Source organism: Adelges cooleyi, unplaced genomic scaffold (genome assembly GCF_023614345.1).
Source record: "Adelges cooleyi isolate 19-005CV unplaced genomic scaffold, UGA_ACOO_1.1 ACOO_flye_CR_arks_rails_tigmint_CR_PRNA_666, whole genome shotgun sequence".
Taxonomy (NCBI): Eukaryota; Metazoa; Arthropoda; class Insecta; order Hemiptera; family Adelgidae; genus Adelges; species Adelges cooleyi.
Window position 1 is genome coordinate 112129 of NW_026096367.1, and position 13673 is coordinate 125801.

The 13673-nt window shown below is 28.3% G+C and overlaps 1 protein-coding gene and 2 long non-coding RNA genes across 3 annotated transcripts; 2 read left to right on the forward strand and 1 right to left on the reverse strand.

Annotated features, from left to right (window-relative positions):
* Positions 1 to 457: 457 nt before the first annotated feature.
* LOC126845080 (uncharacterized) lies at positions 458 to 2396 on the reverse strand. The gene is made up of 3 exons (XR_007686685.1): positions 2287 to 2396; positions 2129 to 2216; positions 458 to 558 (listed from the first exon to the last, which is right to left on the reverse strand). It is a non-coding gene; the product is annotated as an uncharacterized LOC126845080 (long non-coding RNA).
* A 3212-nt stretch (positions 2397 to 5608) lies between these two features.
* LOC126845068 (BTB/POZ domain-containing protein 9-like) lies at positions 5609 to 11597 on the forward strand. Its single transcript, XM_050583631.1, has 9 exons — positions 5609 to 5714; positions 8100 to 8172; positions 8638 to 8664; positions 9158 to 9241; positions 9690 to 9819; positions 9957 to 10126; positions 10562 to 10645; positions 11079 to 11208; positions 11349 to 11597. The coding sequence occupies exons 1-9, from the start codon at positions 5654 to 5656 to the stop codon at positions 11595 to 11597; spliced, it is 1008 nt and encodes a 335-aa protein (XP_050439588.1). The 5' UTR covers positions 5609 to 5653.
* A 498-nt stretch (positions 11598 to 12095) lies between these two features.
* LOC126845083 (uncharacterized) lies at positions 12096 to 13442 on the forward strand. The gene is made up of 3 exons (XR_007686686.1): positions 12096 to 12136; positions 12462 to 12694; positions 13299 to 13442. It is a non-coding gene; the product is annotated as an uncharacterized LOC126845083 (long non-coding RNA).
* The last annotated feature ends 231 nt before the right edge of the window (positions 13443 to 13673 follow it).

Genomic DNA, 13673 nt, shown 5'->3' on the forward strand with positions numbered 1-13673 from the left:
CAAGAATTAAGTACAAAGGTTATTGGTTAAATAATAGCCCATTCAATGAATAATACATTTTTAAGATGAAAAGTAAAAAAGAGAAAAAATCTAAAGCGGAAAAGTTGCAACACGCTTTATGTACTCCCATAATTTCGAAAATTAAAAATAAATAAAGTTATTATCATCCTAGGCCAGACTGAGAATGTCAGGTAAGACATTTTAAAGATGTCCCATGATTACTGCAAAATTACTATTTTGATTTATTAAAAACCTCAAGACATGAACATTATGTCACCTATTAGCCTTATGTTCTGGAACAAAAGTGACTCACCGGGTATTTGCCCTCCAACTCACTACGGCTCTGATAGCATTATAAAAATGTATATTAATATCTTTTAAATATACTATTAATTTTCTTATAAATACTAAGACATGGTATATAATAGTTTTTTTACCGGCATCTCTGGGACCACTATACTCTTTAGACATTTCTCCATTTCGGAATATTTTAAGTGTAGGATATCCAGAGACGCCAAATTTGTTGCAAGTTTCTTTTCCAGCTTCAGTACAATCCACCTACAGAAAGAGTAATCCAATATTATACTTATATGTTTATATAATATTCTATTAAGTGTAATTTATTTTACATCACCTAAAATTTCAGTTGTTCTAACCAATTTAGTAGTGTTTTGTCATATATAGACTATTTGATATATGTTTATCTAATAAAGTGCCCCTTATTTTGGTCTATTTCAAATGTTTGTGGTCTCCACCTCCCAATAGTCTCTAAATGATTTTAAATAAATGCTGGTAAACAACTACACTGTAACAATGATTATTGTAAGTCATGTCATTGAACATGTTATTCATGAATTTGTACGTTCACTGTTACGATTTGCCAGTATTTTTTTCATGTCATTTGGACACAATTGAGAGGTTGAATCATGAAAATTTGATATAATATGAATTAAGATAAAAACCAGATCATTTTAAATTTTGAATAAATTGATTTGTGAGAACTGGTGCCAATATAACCAATCTATACTTGGTAGGAAGACATGTTTATACATTGGTTTGAATTTTAGTAGTTTAACTGTTTGAAGGCTAATTGGTGTAAGCGACACTTTTACAAAAATTAACTTTATGCAGAAAAGCTATAATCGACACAAAGACACTTTGAATGAGCTGAACCTGATAAGTGATAACGATACAACAAGTATAGTTTAGTTTATCAAGGTTTTCTCATTTTTCATAACAACAAAAATATATAAACTGTTAATCAATTTGTGAAATTCTCTCACTAAATGGTCCTGATTGGATTGATACATAATTATGGCCTATCTATTATTTTTAATAAAAATTAAATAATTTATATTACAACAACTGCCTAGGAAAAAAATGATATAAAAAATGTGAAGTAGTTAAGCAATGTAAATCTTCCGTTCTTTCTGGCTTATAATAATGATTAAGAATGTTATTTAAATAGAGGGGTTATTTAAAAAAAATTTTCTCTAGAAAATTATGAAGTATAATATTTAAATTTTAATCATGTCGACACACTTTTTTTTTATCTACTGGAACAATTTATTTTTTAGTTAAGATTTACTTTTTAACAGATGATTATTTAAGTTTCAGCTATTTTGGTGAGCAAAACTTACTTGACAAGAAAAAGCCATGCACCTTATAGTGATCAGGTGTTGTTTAAAAAAAGAAGACTTTTAACCCAAATTATAAAAATTATTAAAAAATGACAAAAATTGAGATGTGTAATAACTATGTAGTGATAAAAAATATTATAGGGGAAAAATGTTTAATAATCAGAGGCCAATGCGTCCAGTAACAATATTCTTCATCCTCTTTAGAATAAAAAGAATTCAAATCATATCACTCTACGAGTGCTCTATGTGAAATTTTCCCATAATGCGTGTTTTTGGGTCAAAAATAGAACCAAATATAATTTCATTATAAGTTTTTTAAGAGTAATAGTACCTGTAGTGATATAATATGTGAAGAGGAGACATAAAATAAAAAATCACTTGCACACAGAAATTAGACGATAATCTATAGCAAGTAAACAAATGTTTTTTCATCAAATTAATACTTTCAAAAAAAAGTTAGGTTTTAGAACCAAAAGAACTTGTTTTACCTTAGCTAATGTAACTGGAGGATCTTCTTTCAGTAAACTTTTAGCTGCTATTTCGAACTCGGGTTTGAGTTTCTTACAATGACCACACCTAAGAGAAAAAATAACATAGGTATAAAAAATGTCGAACAAGCATAAATGAGACATGTAAGGTTTCTTACCATGGGGCATAAAACATGACCAAAGATGTGTCATATTGTGCTACAGAAGATTCAAAATCTGAGTCGGAAAGATCAACAACGGAATCAGCTAATAGAGAATTTAATAAAAATCCTGAAAATACTACTAGTCCGCGTATGAGCTTCATTATGAAGATGTAACAATTTCAAAAATATTAATTTAAGTAAACGTGTGGCATACACTTGATTGAATTATAACCAAAATAAACGTACAAAATTTGATCGGACCGATAAATAATCTAGACGACCGGTGTTTGTTGAATAGAAGACACTTCTTGTTCTTGTTTGTATAGTAATTTGGAGACGTGTTTTTTTTGCTCTTATGACTATTTTGTTGTTGGCGATTTCTTATTGGCTGAAACTATTATTTAAAGCTTGGCAACACTCGGCGGCAAATGGAAGATAAATATGTTTGTAACGGTATTCTTCCATGAATTTTGCATTACAATTGCAAATTACCAGTCACGAATCACAAATCGCAATGTAATTATTAACAACAATAAACATTTTTTAATTAATCCATGTATTAATGTTATTTTTAGATAGGTAAATAATTAAAAATAATACTTCCTAAAAAAAATTTATCTGAAAAGTGAAATCAGATGTATGACTGAAAAAAGTAAAATATATATGTGAATTAATTTCAAAGAATATTATAAAACAAACTACAGTTTTAACTTTAATGACAATTATTACCTTTTTTTTAGCGTGAATTGTTGATTTCCGCATAGATCACCTATAATGTCTGAATTTCCCAAAGTTAAAATATTAAAACAACGAATTAAGTCAAAAAATAATTTTAAAAACCCCTAACAGATGGGTACTTGATAGTGATCATATACATTTATATAGGTAATAAGTAATAATGATCTTAGACAACTGGCAAAAAGAATACTAATAAATATTTCATCTCTATATTATATAATGATAAAGTTGATATGTAAATGTATGTGTTTTATTTTAATATACAGTATAATAGTGTAACACACAAATTAGCTGCAGTACTAATAAAAATCTATTGTTCTGTTATTGGCAATTTTAATTTAGTGCTACAGATATATTATTTAACTATTTTAAAAATAACTTGTTAGAAGTACATATTTTTTAAACATAAATGTAAGTATTACCTATTTATTTAAAAAGTTATTGTCCACATCCATATGATAATGAATAAATTGGTATTTATTTTTTGTTACCAAATATGTAGGTATTCTACTATTACTAAGTAAACTATTACTTTGTAAAAAATTAATTCAAATAAAAAGTATTTGAATTTAATACTTGAACTCCATTTAAATTAAAACAAAACTGAATTTTTTTTTTTTAACTATGTTATTTATGTAATAAAAAAATAATATCATGAAATTTCGTTTTTAAAACATCAAACATTATATAGTATACATACATAAATGTAAAATTGTATAAAACTTTATATATATATATATATATATATATATATATATATATATATATAACCATAAGTCACTTAACGTTTTTCTTATATTAATTGAATGTTTATAAAAAGAGACAATAATAATACTTTGTAAAAAACTCTGAATCCGAACAAAATATTAAATTTTCACCTATTATAGCTACAGAGATGTTTAAAGTTGAATCATAATTATAGTAACAATTGCTTTATTATTGTGTTAAATATAAAAAGAAAGTGTCAATTGGTAATTGCTACACACCAAGTGTTCTTGAGAATCCTTTTACTGATAATTATAGAGCTATTGTTTACATTATTTAAATTTTAAAAGTAGGATGCCAAGTTGCATAAAAAGTTTATCATTTTAATAGTTTATTAAGTATTAATGGACCAATCATAGGCAACTAAATTGTGTTTAAACGCCACTGAATATATTATGTTCATATAACAAATGGGATCATTAAATCTTTACTAAACGTTTATGCAAGTCGCAGCCCGCCATAAATGTTTTATGCTATCAATAATACAACAACTGGAGCAAAAATCTTACTTACTATAAAATGAAGTGTATAAAATACACCAACATTGATAAGACTTTTACGAAATCAAAAAGAAGTACTGTCATTATTAATTTGAAACGAATCTCTTAAATGCTAGGGTCATTTAAACACTCATGTTTTATTAGATAAGAGATTTGTATGCAACTTTACAGGTAAACAAAATTGACATATATATAACAACGGAATCTCTTATCAGTATATACGGACGACGGCACCGTCACTTCTTCACACTTAAACATGATAGATCTCAAACACCGTACACGATAAAACGGAAAAAGGCGAATATATTATATATACGTTAATATTATTTAACAAATTAATAGAAAATAAACATTTCAAATAATATAGCGTGTCAACTGTCAAACACGAATGACCGATAGCCGATAGGCTATAATTGACAAATGCGCGCGCGTTGCTATCAGACGGACTCGTGACATCTGGTTTAGATTATTTTCTTTTCCAAGTTCAAATATAGTGTACCGCGATAAGCCCTTACGATTTTATATATTAGATTAAAACTTTATTATTTTCTATGTACTAAATTGTATTATGGCATAAAATACAACAAAAAAAAATAAAGAAATGAATTAGGTATGGAAGTGAATGTTTGACATAAAATATATTGATGACGCTAATTCCAGGCAGACTTCGATCTCTAAAACATTTCCAATCAGTACAGTTTTATTTATTTGATTCTATTTTTTCGCAATTTAAACGGCTCTCATTTTGCAAAAATCAAACCAATTATATAAATCATTTTCTACTTTTTTGTGAACTGATACATGGGCCGTGTTTAAAGTAACCGAACAAAATCCACCTTGAAATTATTAAAAGGCCTCTACACCTGTGTATTTTCTATAGAAACCCATTTTTTTATAAACTCGTACATAGGTTACCTTCACATTTTTTTTGTTTAAATGAAAACATATCGTTATTTGAACAATATACGTGCAAAATTGTTTTCTGCTTTCGTTTTACCACATAAATTGTACATAGACTGAGAGGCCTTTTTTTCGTTATTTGAACAATTCACGGGAATACAATTTTTTTACTTATTTACTATACCTTTATGTGTTTAAGAGGCCCTTGGGTGTTTTCAATCGTGCATATGAACAAGAACACTGACGTCAGCTTCAGATATGTGTTTAACGTTTAACAATACCCAATATGTGCGCTTTTACAAATATCTCTACACTATATGTAAACAAAATGACTCGTTTATAATATATCCCGTTAAGCGTAGAAGAAAACTGTACGTTATTGTAATAGTACTACGTATTCAAGTTGGTTTACAATACCTATTAAACAAAATTTCTTTATATTTTTTTGTAAAGTGTTCAACGTTTTATATTATATTAACATGTATTATAACACTATGCTGATTTATTTCATAGCCTGTATTATTTTATGGTCAACTGCAGGTACATATAATATTATATAAACATCAAAATAATTTCATAAGTTATGTACATAATTATGAAACTTATCGCGACTAAGGTTTTTTTGTTGTTGAATCAAAAGTAGTAATACATACACTTTGATAAACAAGTATACTGGACCGCTCTTTTATCCACGCAAAATTGTCTACTCACATTTTTGTTTGTAACCAGTCCAATAACAAATTTATGTTGAAAATGTCTAAAAACAATAGGTGGAATACTCATTTCATTGTCCCGCACTTGCCGCTCAGCCAACCAAATCCCTGCACTGTCATTGGCCCACGTGTAACAGCCAGCTAGCTTTTGTTAATATTACTATCATATTGGTATCAATTATTATTTTATTTGCTATAATATATACATATATTATAATAAATAATATAACATATACAGGTGGATCCACTTATCGTGAACCACTCAATATCTTACTGGATTTAATTATTAATTGAATTTTTTTTTTCCAAAATGTTTTGATATAATGTGATCTTAATTTTCCACAAATTTTGATGTTCCTACCCCTCCCAAATTTAGTTCATACATATATTTCGCGTGGACATATCATCAATGCCCCGAACTTCTCGTATCAGCCTAACCATATCCCGACGTTGTCATTGGTCCAAGCGCAATAACCTTGACAGTAATTTACTGCTAATTGCAAACACACATACACACATTCAATACATTTATATACCATTTGTGATAGGTAAAGATAAAAGTTTTTCATCCGAGTCTGCAACCACGAAAGAGCATTTTCATGTCTCGTTGAAATACCGAATAGATTTAGAGTAGTAGTGGAATCATAGATAATGATATAGTATATTAAGAAGCAGTAACAAGCTAGTATGTTAAAACATCAAGTTTTTGGCTAATATTGTAGTGTTTAATATTCATAGAGAATTTGGTCCCTTACTTTATTTTGAATTCATCATTTAGTTCTAATTTGAACGTTGAACGTACAACATATCTGTTATCTCTTACCCTTATCTCCTACCCCTATCTTCCACCCCTATCTTCCACCCTATCTTCCACCCCTATCTTCCACCTCTATCTCCTACCCCCATCTCCCATCCCCATATCTCCTACTCCTATCTCCCAACCTCTATATTCCACCCCTATCTGCCACCCCTTTTTTCCACCCCTATCTCCCACCCCCTTCGTTACGCATTTTTGATAACGCTTTTTTCGGTTATATGCCAGAGCAAAGACATGAAAATGTCAATAATATTTTATTAGTGGGAGATGGTTGAGTGATTGAATAATAACAAACAAATTGTTTTCTAGAATTATCTATCTTTATGCACAAATACATTATTAAACATTGATTACATGAATTTTGTCTACACGTTACTAAAATAAAATAGTCTACAAACATAAAATTAATAAAAAGTTTAAAAATTAGCTTTATTCCGTTTTGTTGTAAGAAAACAACTTAGTCGGTGAATGTATATTGATTTAAGAAATGAGTCACATTTATATGAATGTAAAAAACATAGTACAGTGGGATAGAGGAATGAGGGCATCCAATCCACACATGTCACGTGTTTACAGGAATTATTACAACTAAAAGTGACAAAATCACTTCCAAATAAACGCTTTCATTCAAATCAGTAGTTACTTTTTTCAAACCAGTAAAGTCCAAACGAAGCACAGAGTAAACAGATTACAAATTAGCATCAAATGGTTTATTTAAATAATGATTTTATTACTTCAGTTGTTATAATTCCTAAAACCTTGATCTCCCAGTCTTCATTATGCTTTGATCCCATTATGCCTTTAACCCAATGTACTGGCTTCTCGGATAAAAACTAAATAACTGATACATCATTGAACCTCTTAAGTAGAAGCAAACACAAAAAAAAAAGTATTATTCAGAAAAAGGTACTACACGAAAAATCTAATTAAAAAAAAACCAGCACTGTAAGAAAAATTCATAGTCTAAAATAGGCTATATTTTTTAATAAGTAAAGTAACACCCATGTACTAGATATTTCAGTGAGGCATGTTTATCATTAAGCATATTCCCTTAGAGATAGAACTGGGAGGATGTAAACTATTTGATGATAAATATGTTATTAAATCTTAAAGAAATTTAAATGAAATAGAAAATACAGATTTTTAAAAGGACTACGACTTTTGTTTATTATTTACGTTACAGTTTAAGGTTACTATTTTAAAAGTTTACAGAGTTTTTATTTACTAGATTAATAAAAGAATTTCTGAATACCTATCTTATATTAATGTTAACTAAAATGTTTTAATTTTAATTATTTTAAAAAATGTAAAATATAGTGGGAGGATGCTACCTAAATAAATAAACCATACAAACTCATCCATAAAAATCAGCTGTTTTTTTTTTTTTTTTTTAAGCACCAACTGAGAAGAAAATCGATCATACCGAACAATTGGTCAGCGACATAAGCAACCTCTATCTAAGCGAAAGGTATGCGGTATTGAATTTGAACCTAGTAACTTAATTATTTTAAAAATTTAGTTTACCTTGTTTACAGTTTTTGAATACCAAAGCTTAAATGCCTTCTACTATGTTAACATTATAACGTGTTACACGTGTAATAAGATAGGTGTTTCCGTTTTGCCAATTTTGGTATAATAATTATGATTTGATTTAATTTAGGTAGTACTCAAAGTGGCAAAATATGATATAGATATTTTTTAAAAATATATATTTTTCTGACAGGTTAAAATAAATTGGTTCATCATCTACCCATTTGCTGCCTTTAACTTCTTTCTACTCCAAATTATTTATTACTTATATTATTTTCTATTTAAACTAGTGAATTTAAGTCACTGAGATAAGATCGAAAAATTAATTAGAAACTACACATAATTTATCGATACTTATTATATTTGTATGTTTATTATTAACAAATTGTATTACTTTTTTAAGTTTTTCAGATGTTGATTTAAGCGACGGGTACGTGGTATTAAATTTACACCTATTATTATTATTTTAATAATTTCACAAGTTTATCTTGTTTACAGTATTTTAATACCACAGTCAAAAATGTTTTTCTAATACGTTGACATTAAAATGTAATAATGTAATAAGATAGGAAAAGTAAAACGTTAATGTGTCCTTATTCACCAATTGGTGTAATAATTCTTCTTTGCTTTAAATTAGGTAGTACACAAAGTGGCGAAAAATTATTAGGTAAACTAAAGTATTGTTTAGCAATATTTGACTAACCGGTCAAAAAAATAAGTTCATTTTCTCCCCCTTTTATTGTCTATATCTTTTTTCTACCCTAAATTATTAATTACGATTAATTACATTATTTTCCATTTTAAACTAGTGAATTTAAGTCACTGAGATAAGATCAAAAAATCATATTAGAAATTACACATAATTGATTGATACTTATTATATTTGTATGTTCATTATTAAACAATTTTAATCATTATTTCAGGCTTTCAGATGTCGATTTGGTTGTAAAAGGAAAACAATTGTCCGCCCATCGTATTATATTAGCTTCACGCAGCGAATATTTTAGGTATTTTATTCTTATCTTTAAGTATAATTCCTAAGGCTTTTCTTTCTTGGGCGGGTGAAAACTATTTTTTTTGTACCTCTAGTTTTGAACATAAGGCCTGAAAGTTGGATATAAATTAAATCTTTATCTACCTGTATACGGGGCATTCCACGTCAAACCGGATCATCGGGCCACCCAGTAGAATGACCATTGCACATTCTGGTTCGATGTGGCTTAAAATGAGACCCCTTATTTTTTTAATTACTTCCACTTACTGTCGTGACGCAACTAAATGGTATATGCCGATAGTCGTTTATAAAATTGAAAATAATTGTTTTATTTATTTGGACACTCGAAAAAAAAAAAGGTTTCATCTTTTTAAAAATGATATGAGTACAATTGTTTAGCTTACCCCCTAAGTTTTACTCCATCATTTAATGTTTGTACTAATATTGTGTATAATTTTTAGGAAGTCATTTAATGGAATCCCTAAAAAACCTGGTCGAGTCGTATTGGAAATTAATGAAGCCCCATTAACCATATTTAAAATATTTCTTGAATACTTTTATACTGGTCGAATGAAATTAAGTGATCTAAAGGTAACGAAAAATCGACGTAGCTTAGCGGTTATTAAACTGCACAATATAATTTTCATTAGGGTTGTGTGATCGTTAGACTGATAAAATTTGTTTGATCTATTAAATTAAATCATGTGTTTTTATTATTTATTTCCTAGGGTATAGATGTTACCGAATTACTTAGAATTTCGGATTTATTTAGTTTTTCAAACTTAACATATTCACTACGCGAGTATTTGGTAAATAACATTAAATTACAAAAAAAGAATGTAATCGACCATACTCAATTCTTGGTCAGCGACATAAGCAACCTATACCTAAGCAACAGGTAACCGTTATTGAATTTAAACTTATTAACTTTAATATTTTCAAAATTTGCAAGTTTATCTATTTAGCCGTTTGTTTGTCCCATTTTGTCAATTTTAGTACAATAATTCGTATTTGATTTAAACTAGGTAGAACTAAAAGTGACGAAATATGATGTTGGTTCTTAAAAACATATATATTTATCTGACTTTTCAAAATGTATGATCATCTACTACCCTTTTTCTGGTCTTTATATTTTTTGCTAGATTAAATTATACATTATTTATAATATTTCCCATTTTAAACTAGTGACTATATGTCACTGAGATAAGATCGAAATATAATAATTATAAAACTATTTTCTTAGTAAAATGTCATTATGTGAAATTAAACATATTTTATTGCTACTTAATAAATTTGTATGTGTATTATTAAAAAAATTTAATATTTTTTTAAGGTTTTCAGATGTTATTTTGGTTGTAGAGGGAGAAAAATTGCCCGTCCATCGTATTGTATTAGCCTCGCGCAGCGAATATTTTAGGTATTTTATTTATATAATTAATTATATTTCCTTAAGCCATTCTTGTTGGGCGGGTGAAAACTATGTGTTTTATTATTTATTTATTATTTTTTGTATAGCTTAAGTTTTTGAATATCAGGCCTGAATGTTGGACATAAATTAAATCTTTATTTACTTGTAAGTGTGACATTCCACGTCATACCGGGTTCAAACCGTATAATTATTATGACCAGTTTTTCTGGTTCGATGTAACCAAAAACGAGACCACAATATTTTTAATTACTCTCACTTATTTTTAACGTAGCACCCATCTTGTGAAACTAAATGGTATATGCCGAGGGACGTTTATATAAATTAAAAATAATTGTTTTACATTTGTTTAGCTTACCCGTATAAAGGGTATCGTTTTACTTTATAATTTAATGTTTGTAGTAATATTGTGTATTATTCTTAGGAGAGCATTTTATGGAGGCCATAAAGAAACTTATCAGGATATGATGGAAATTAATGAAGTCCTAGTCTCCATATTTAAAATACTGCTTGAATATATTTATACTGGTCATATAAATTTCACTGGTCTAAAGGTAACAAATAATTGACGTAGCTTAGTGGTTATTAAACGACACAATATAATTTTTTACGGTTGTGTGATTGTTTGGCCGATGTAGGTGTTTGATCTAATAAACTAAATTATTAATCACATTATTTATTTTTTATTATTTAGGTTGAAGAGGTTTTGGAACTAATAAGGATTTCAGATTTATTTCATGTTTTAACCTTAAATACGTCACTAAACGAGTATTTGAAAAAAGACATTGAAGTAGACAATGTTTGTTCGTACTTTAATATGACTCGACTTTACCAATGCACGCAGCAAGAAGTCGAATCTCTTAACTTTATAGAAAACAACGCTTTGAGAGTATTGCAGTCTGAAGATTTTCTCTCATTGTCATCCGTAATGACTTTGTTTTAATAAAAAAAATGTATTGTTTAATTCAGGTGAAAAGTTTAGACACAATTTTTATTTTCAGGAAGATCTCTATGAAATTCTCATTCGTGACTCGTTTTATGCAAACGAAATTGATATATTCCGCGCGGTTTTTCGCTGGATCAATGAGAACCAATACGACCTGAATCCTGATACTCAAAACAAAGTTTTATCCGCCGTCAGATATCCGTTAATGAGTGATGAAGAACTTTTTGAGGCTAGGAAAACACTGGGTAGTAAAATTGCAGATGCCGTGCAATGTAGAAACAAGACGTCATCAGATAAGCCTCAATTTCGAGGACAGCTAAGTATGCTTGCTGTAAACATCAATCTGTAATTCGCAAATAATGTTGGTTTTAATTGTTTTGTTTTTTAGGACAAAATCTGAATCTAATTGGTTGGTGTCAGTGTTTTCCACCCATCGATAGCCTTGCCGGGGGTACTAGAATGATAATGTTGCAAAATCCATCTTTTATAAATTATATTGAATTAATGTTGTCGGATGGAGATGGCACGAATCCAAAGTATGTTTCTAAAATAAAAATATTTTAAATTAAAATTGTCATTAAATTTAATAAAAAATGTTTTTGAAAAATTTGTAAAAATTTGATTTATAATTGTTTTAACTTATGTATAACAATTTTATTCGACTAAAATGTATTTTAATTAAAAGTAGAGCAAACAAATTTATTAATATTTGAAAAATTATTGTTTATTAAGAAATAGTTGTTGATAAATTGTATTCAATATTTGACCACATTTCTAAAAAATGTTTTCTTAAAATGTAATTTTCTATACTTTTTTACAAATCACTACTCTACAAGTATTTCTATTTGTTTAATACTATAGGTTTTACTCTTATTACATTGAAGTTTCAATGGATCAACAACATTGGAATACTTTAATAGATCATTCAAATTATAATTGTCGATCAACTCAACAATTGTGGTTTCACCCCCTCATAGTTCGGTATATACGTTTTGTTGGAACCAAAAGTACTGCTAATGAGCTTTTTAACATTAGGGATGTCAATTACAATACAAGCCTAAATCACAAGGTGGATATCATAAATGGATTAGTCGGTAACATATAAAATTAAGTATCTTATTTTTAGAATAATAAAAAATGATAATATATTATGTAGGTATATACTACAAAATAATTATTTTATCGTGACCACTCAATATCTGATAGAGTTGAATAAGAGATATCATTTTTTGTTTCAAAATATTATATACACTGGCATCACACCCAACAGAGTTTTTTTACATCAAATTTTGAAACTTAAAGCATACATTTCATTAACATTTTAATGAAATGTATGCGTTAAGTTTCAAATTTAGGGCCTCAGGAAAGGTGGACTGTTGTATCGTTTTTAAGTGCCCGCACTTCGCCTCCTATCCTAACTTTTCAACTTTTATGACTTTAATAATAGTTGTTTAAAACTGGTTCTCAACCAGTCAACATTTTTAGTTCATTATTCCCAATTTAAAAAGTTGCTATCAAAAAAACTAAGTTGGGAGCGGGGAAAACAACAAAAAATGTAAAAAAAAAAATGAGATCATATCGTATAAAAACATCATGTAATAAAATATATTAAATTTCTTATTCAAACCTATGATATATTGGGTGGTTCACGATAAATGACCTTGTATACATTTTTCTAATTTATTGATTTTAATCAAGCTCCGAAACACGTGTTAAATGTCGCTAAAAGATATATGAATGCATCTGTAATCAAAGGTGAAAATAGTGTAAGAGATTATTCGCTATTAGATTACTACTATGAAAGCTTGTCTAGACATAACGAATACACGTGGCATCGGCTGGAATCGGGTGGTTGTATAGTGGTTCATCTTGCACAGCCATATATACTTGGATCAATGAGGTAATAGCATAAATATTTTGCAAGTTTAATAGCAATCTATTCACTAATCTGACCAGGTTCTCATAAGAATTCTTTTGACATTTTTTTTATTATTTCCAGTCGCTGGAATGAGTTTCTTAGAATGTATGAACACAAATTTCCCCAATTGGCATTATTTCATTGGTTTAAAAATA

Coding starts and splice junctions, on each gene's coding strand:
- LOC126845068 (XM_050583631.1), top strand. CDS start 5,654: ATGTATTATAACACTATGCTGATTTATTTCATAGCCTGTATTATTTTA. Junction 8,173..8,637: donor AACCTCTATCTAAGCGAAAG/GTATGCGGTATT, acceptor TACTTTTTTAAG/TTTTTCAGATGTTGATTTAA. Junction 9,820..9,956: donor TGAAATTAAGTGATCTAAAG/GTAACGAAAAAT, acceptor TTTATTTCCTAG/GGTATAGATGTTACCGAATT.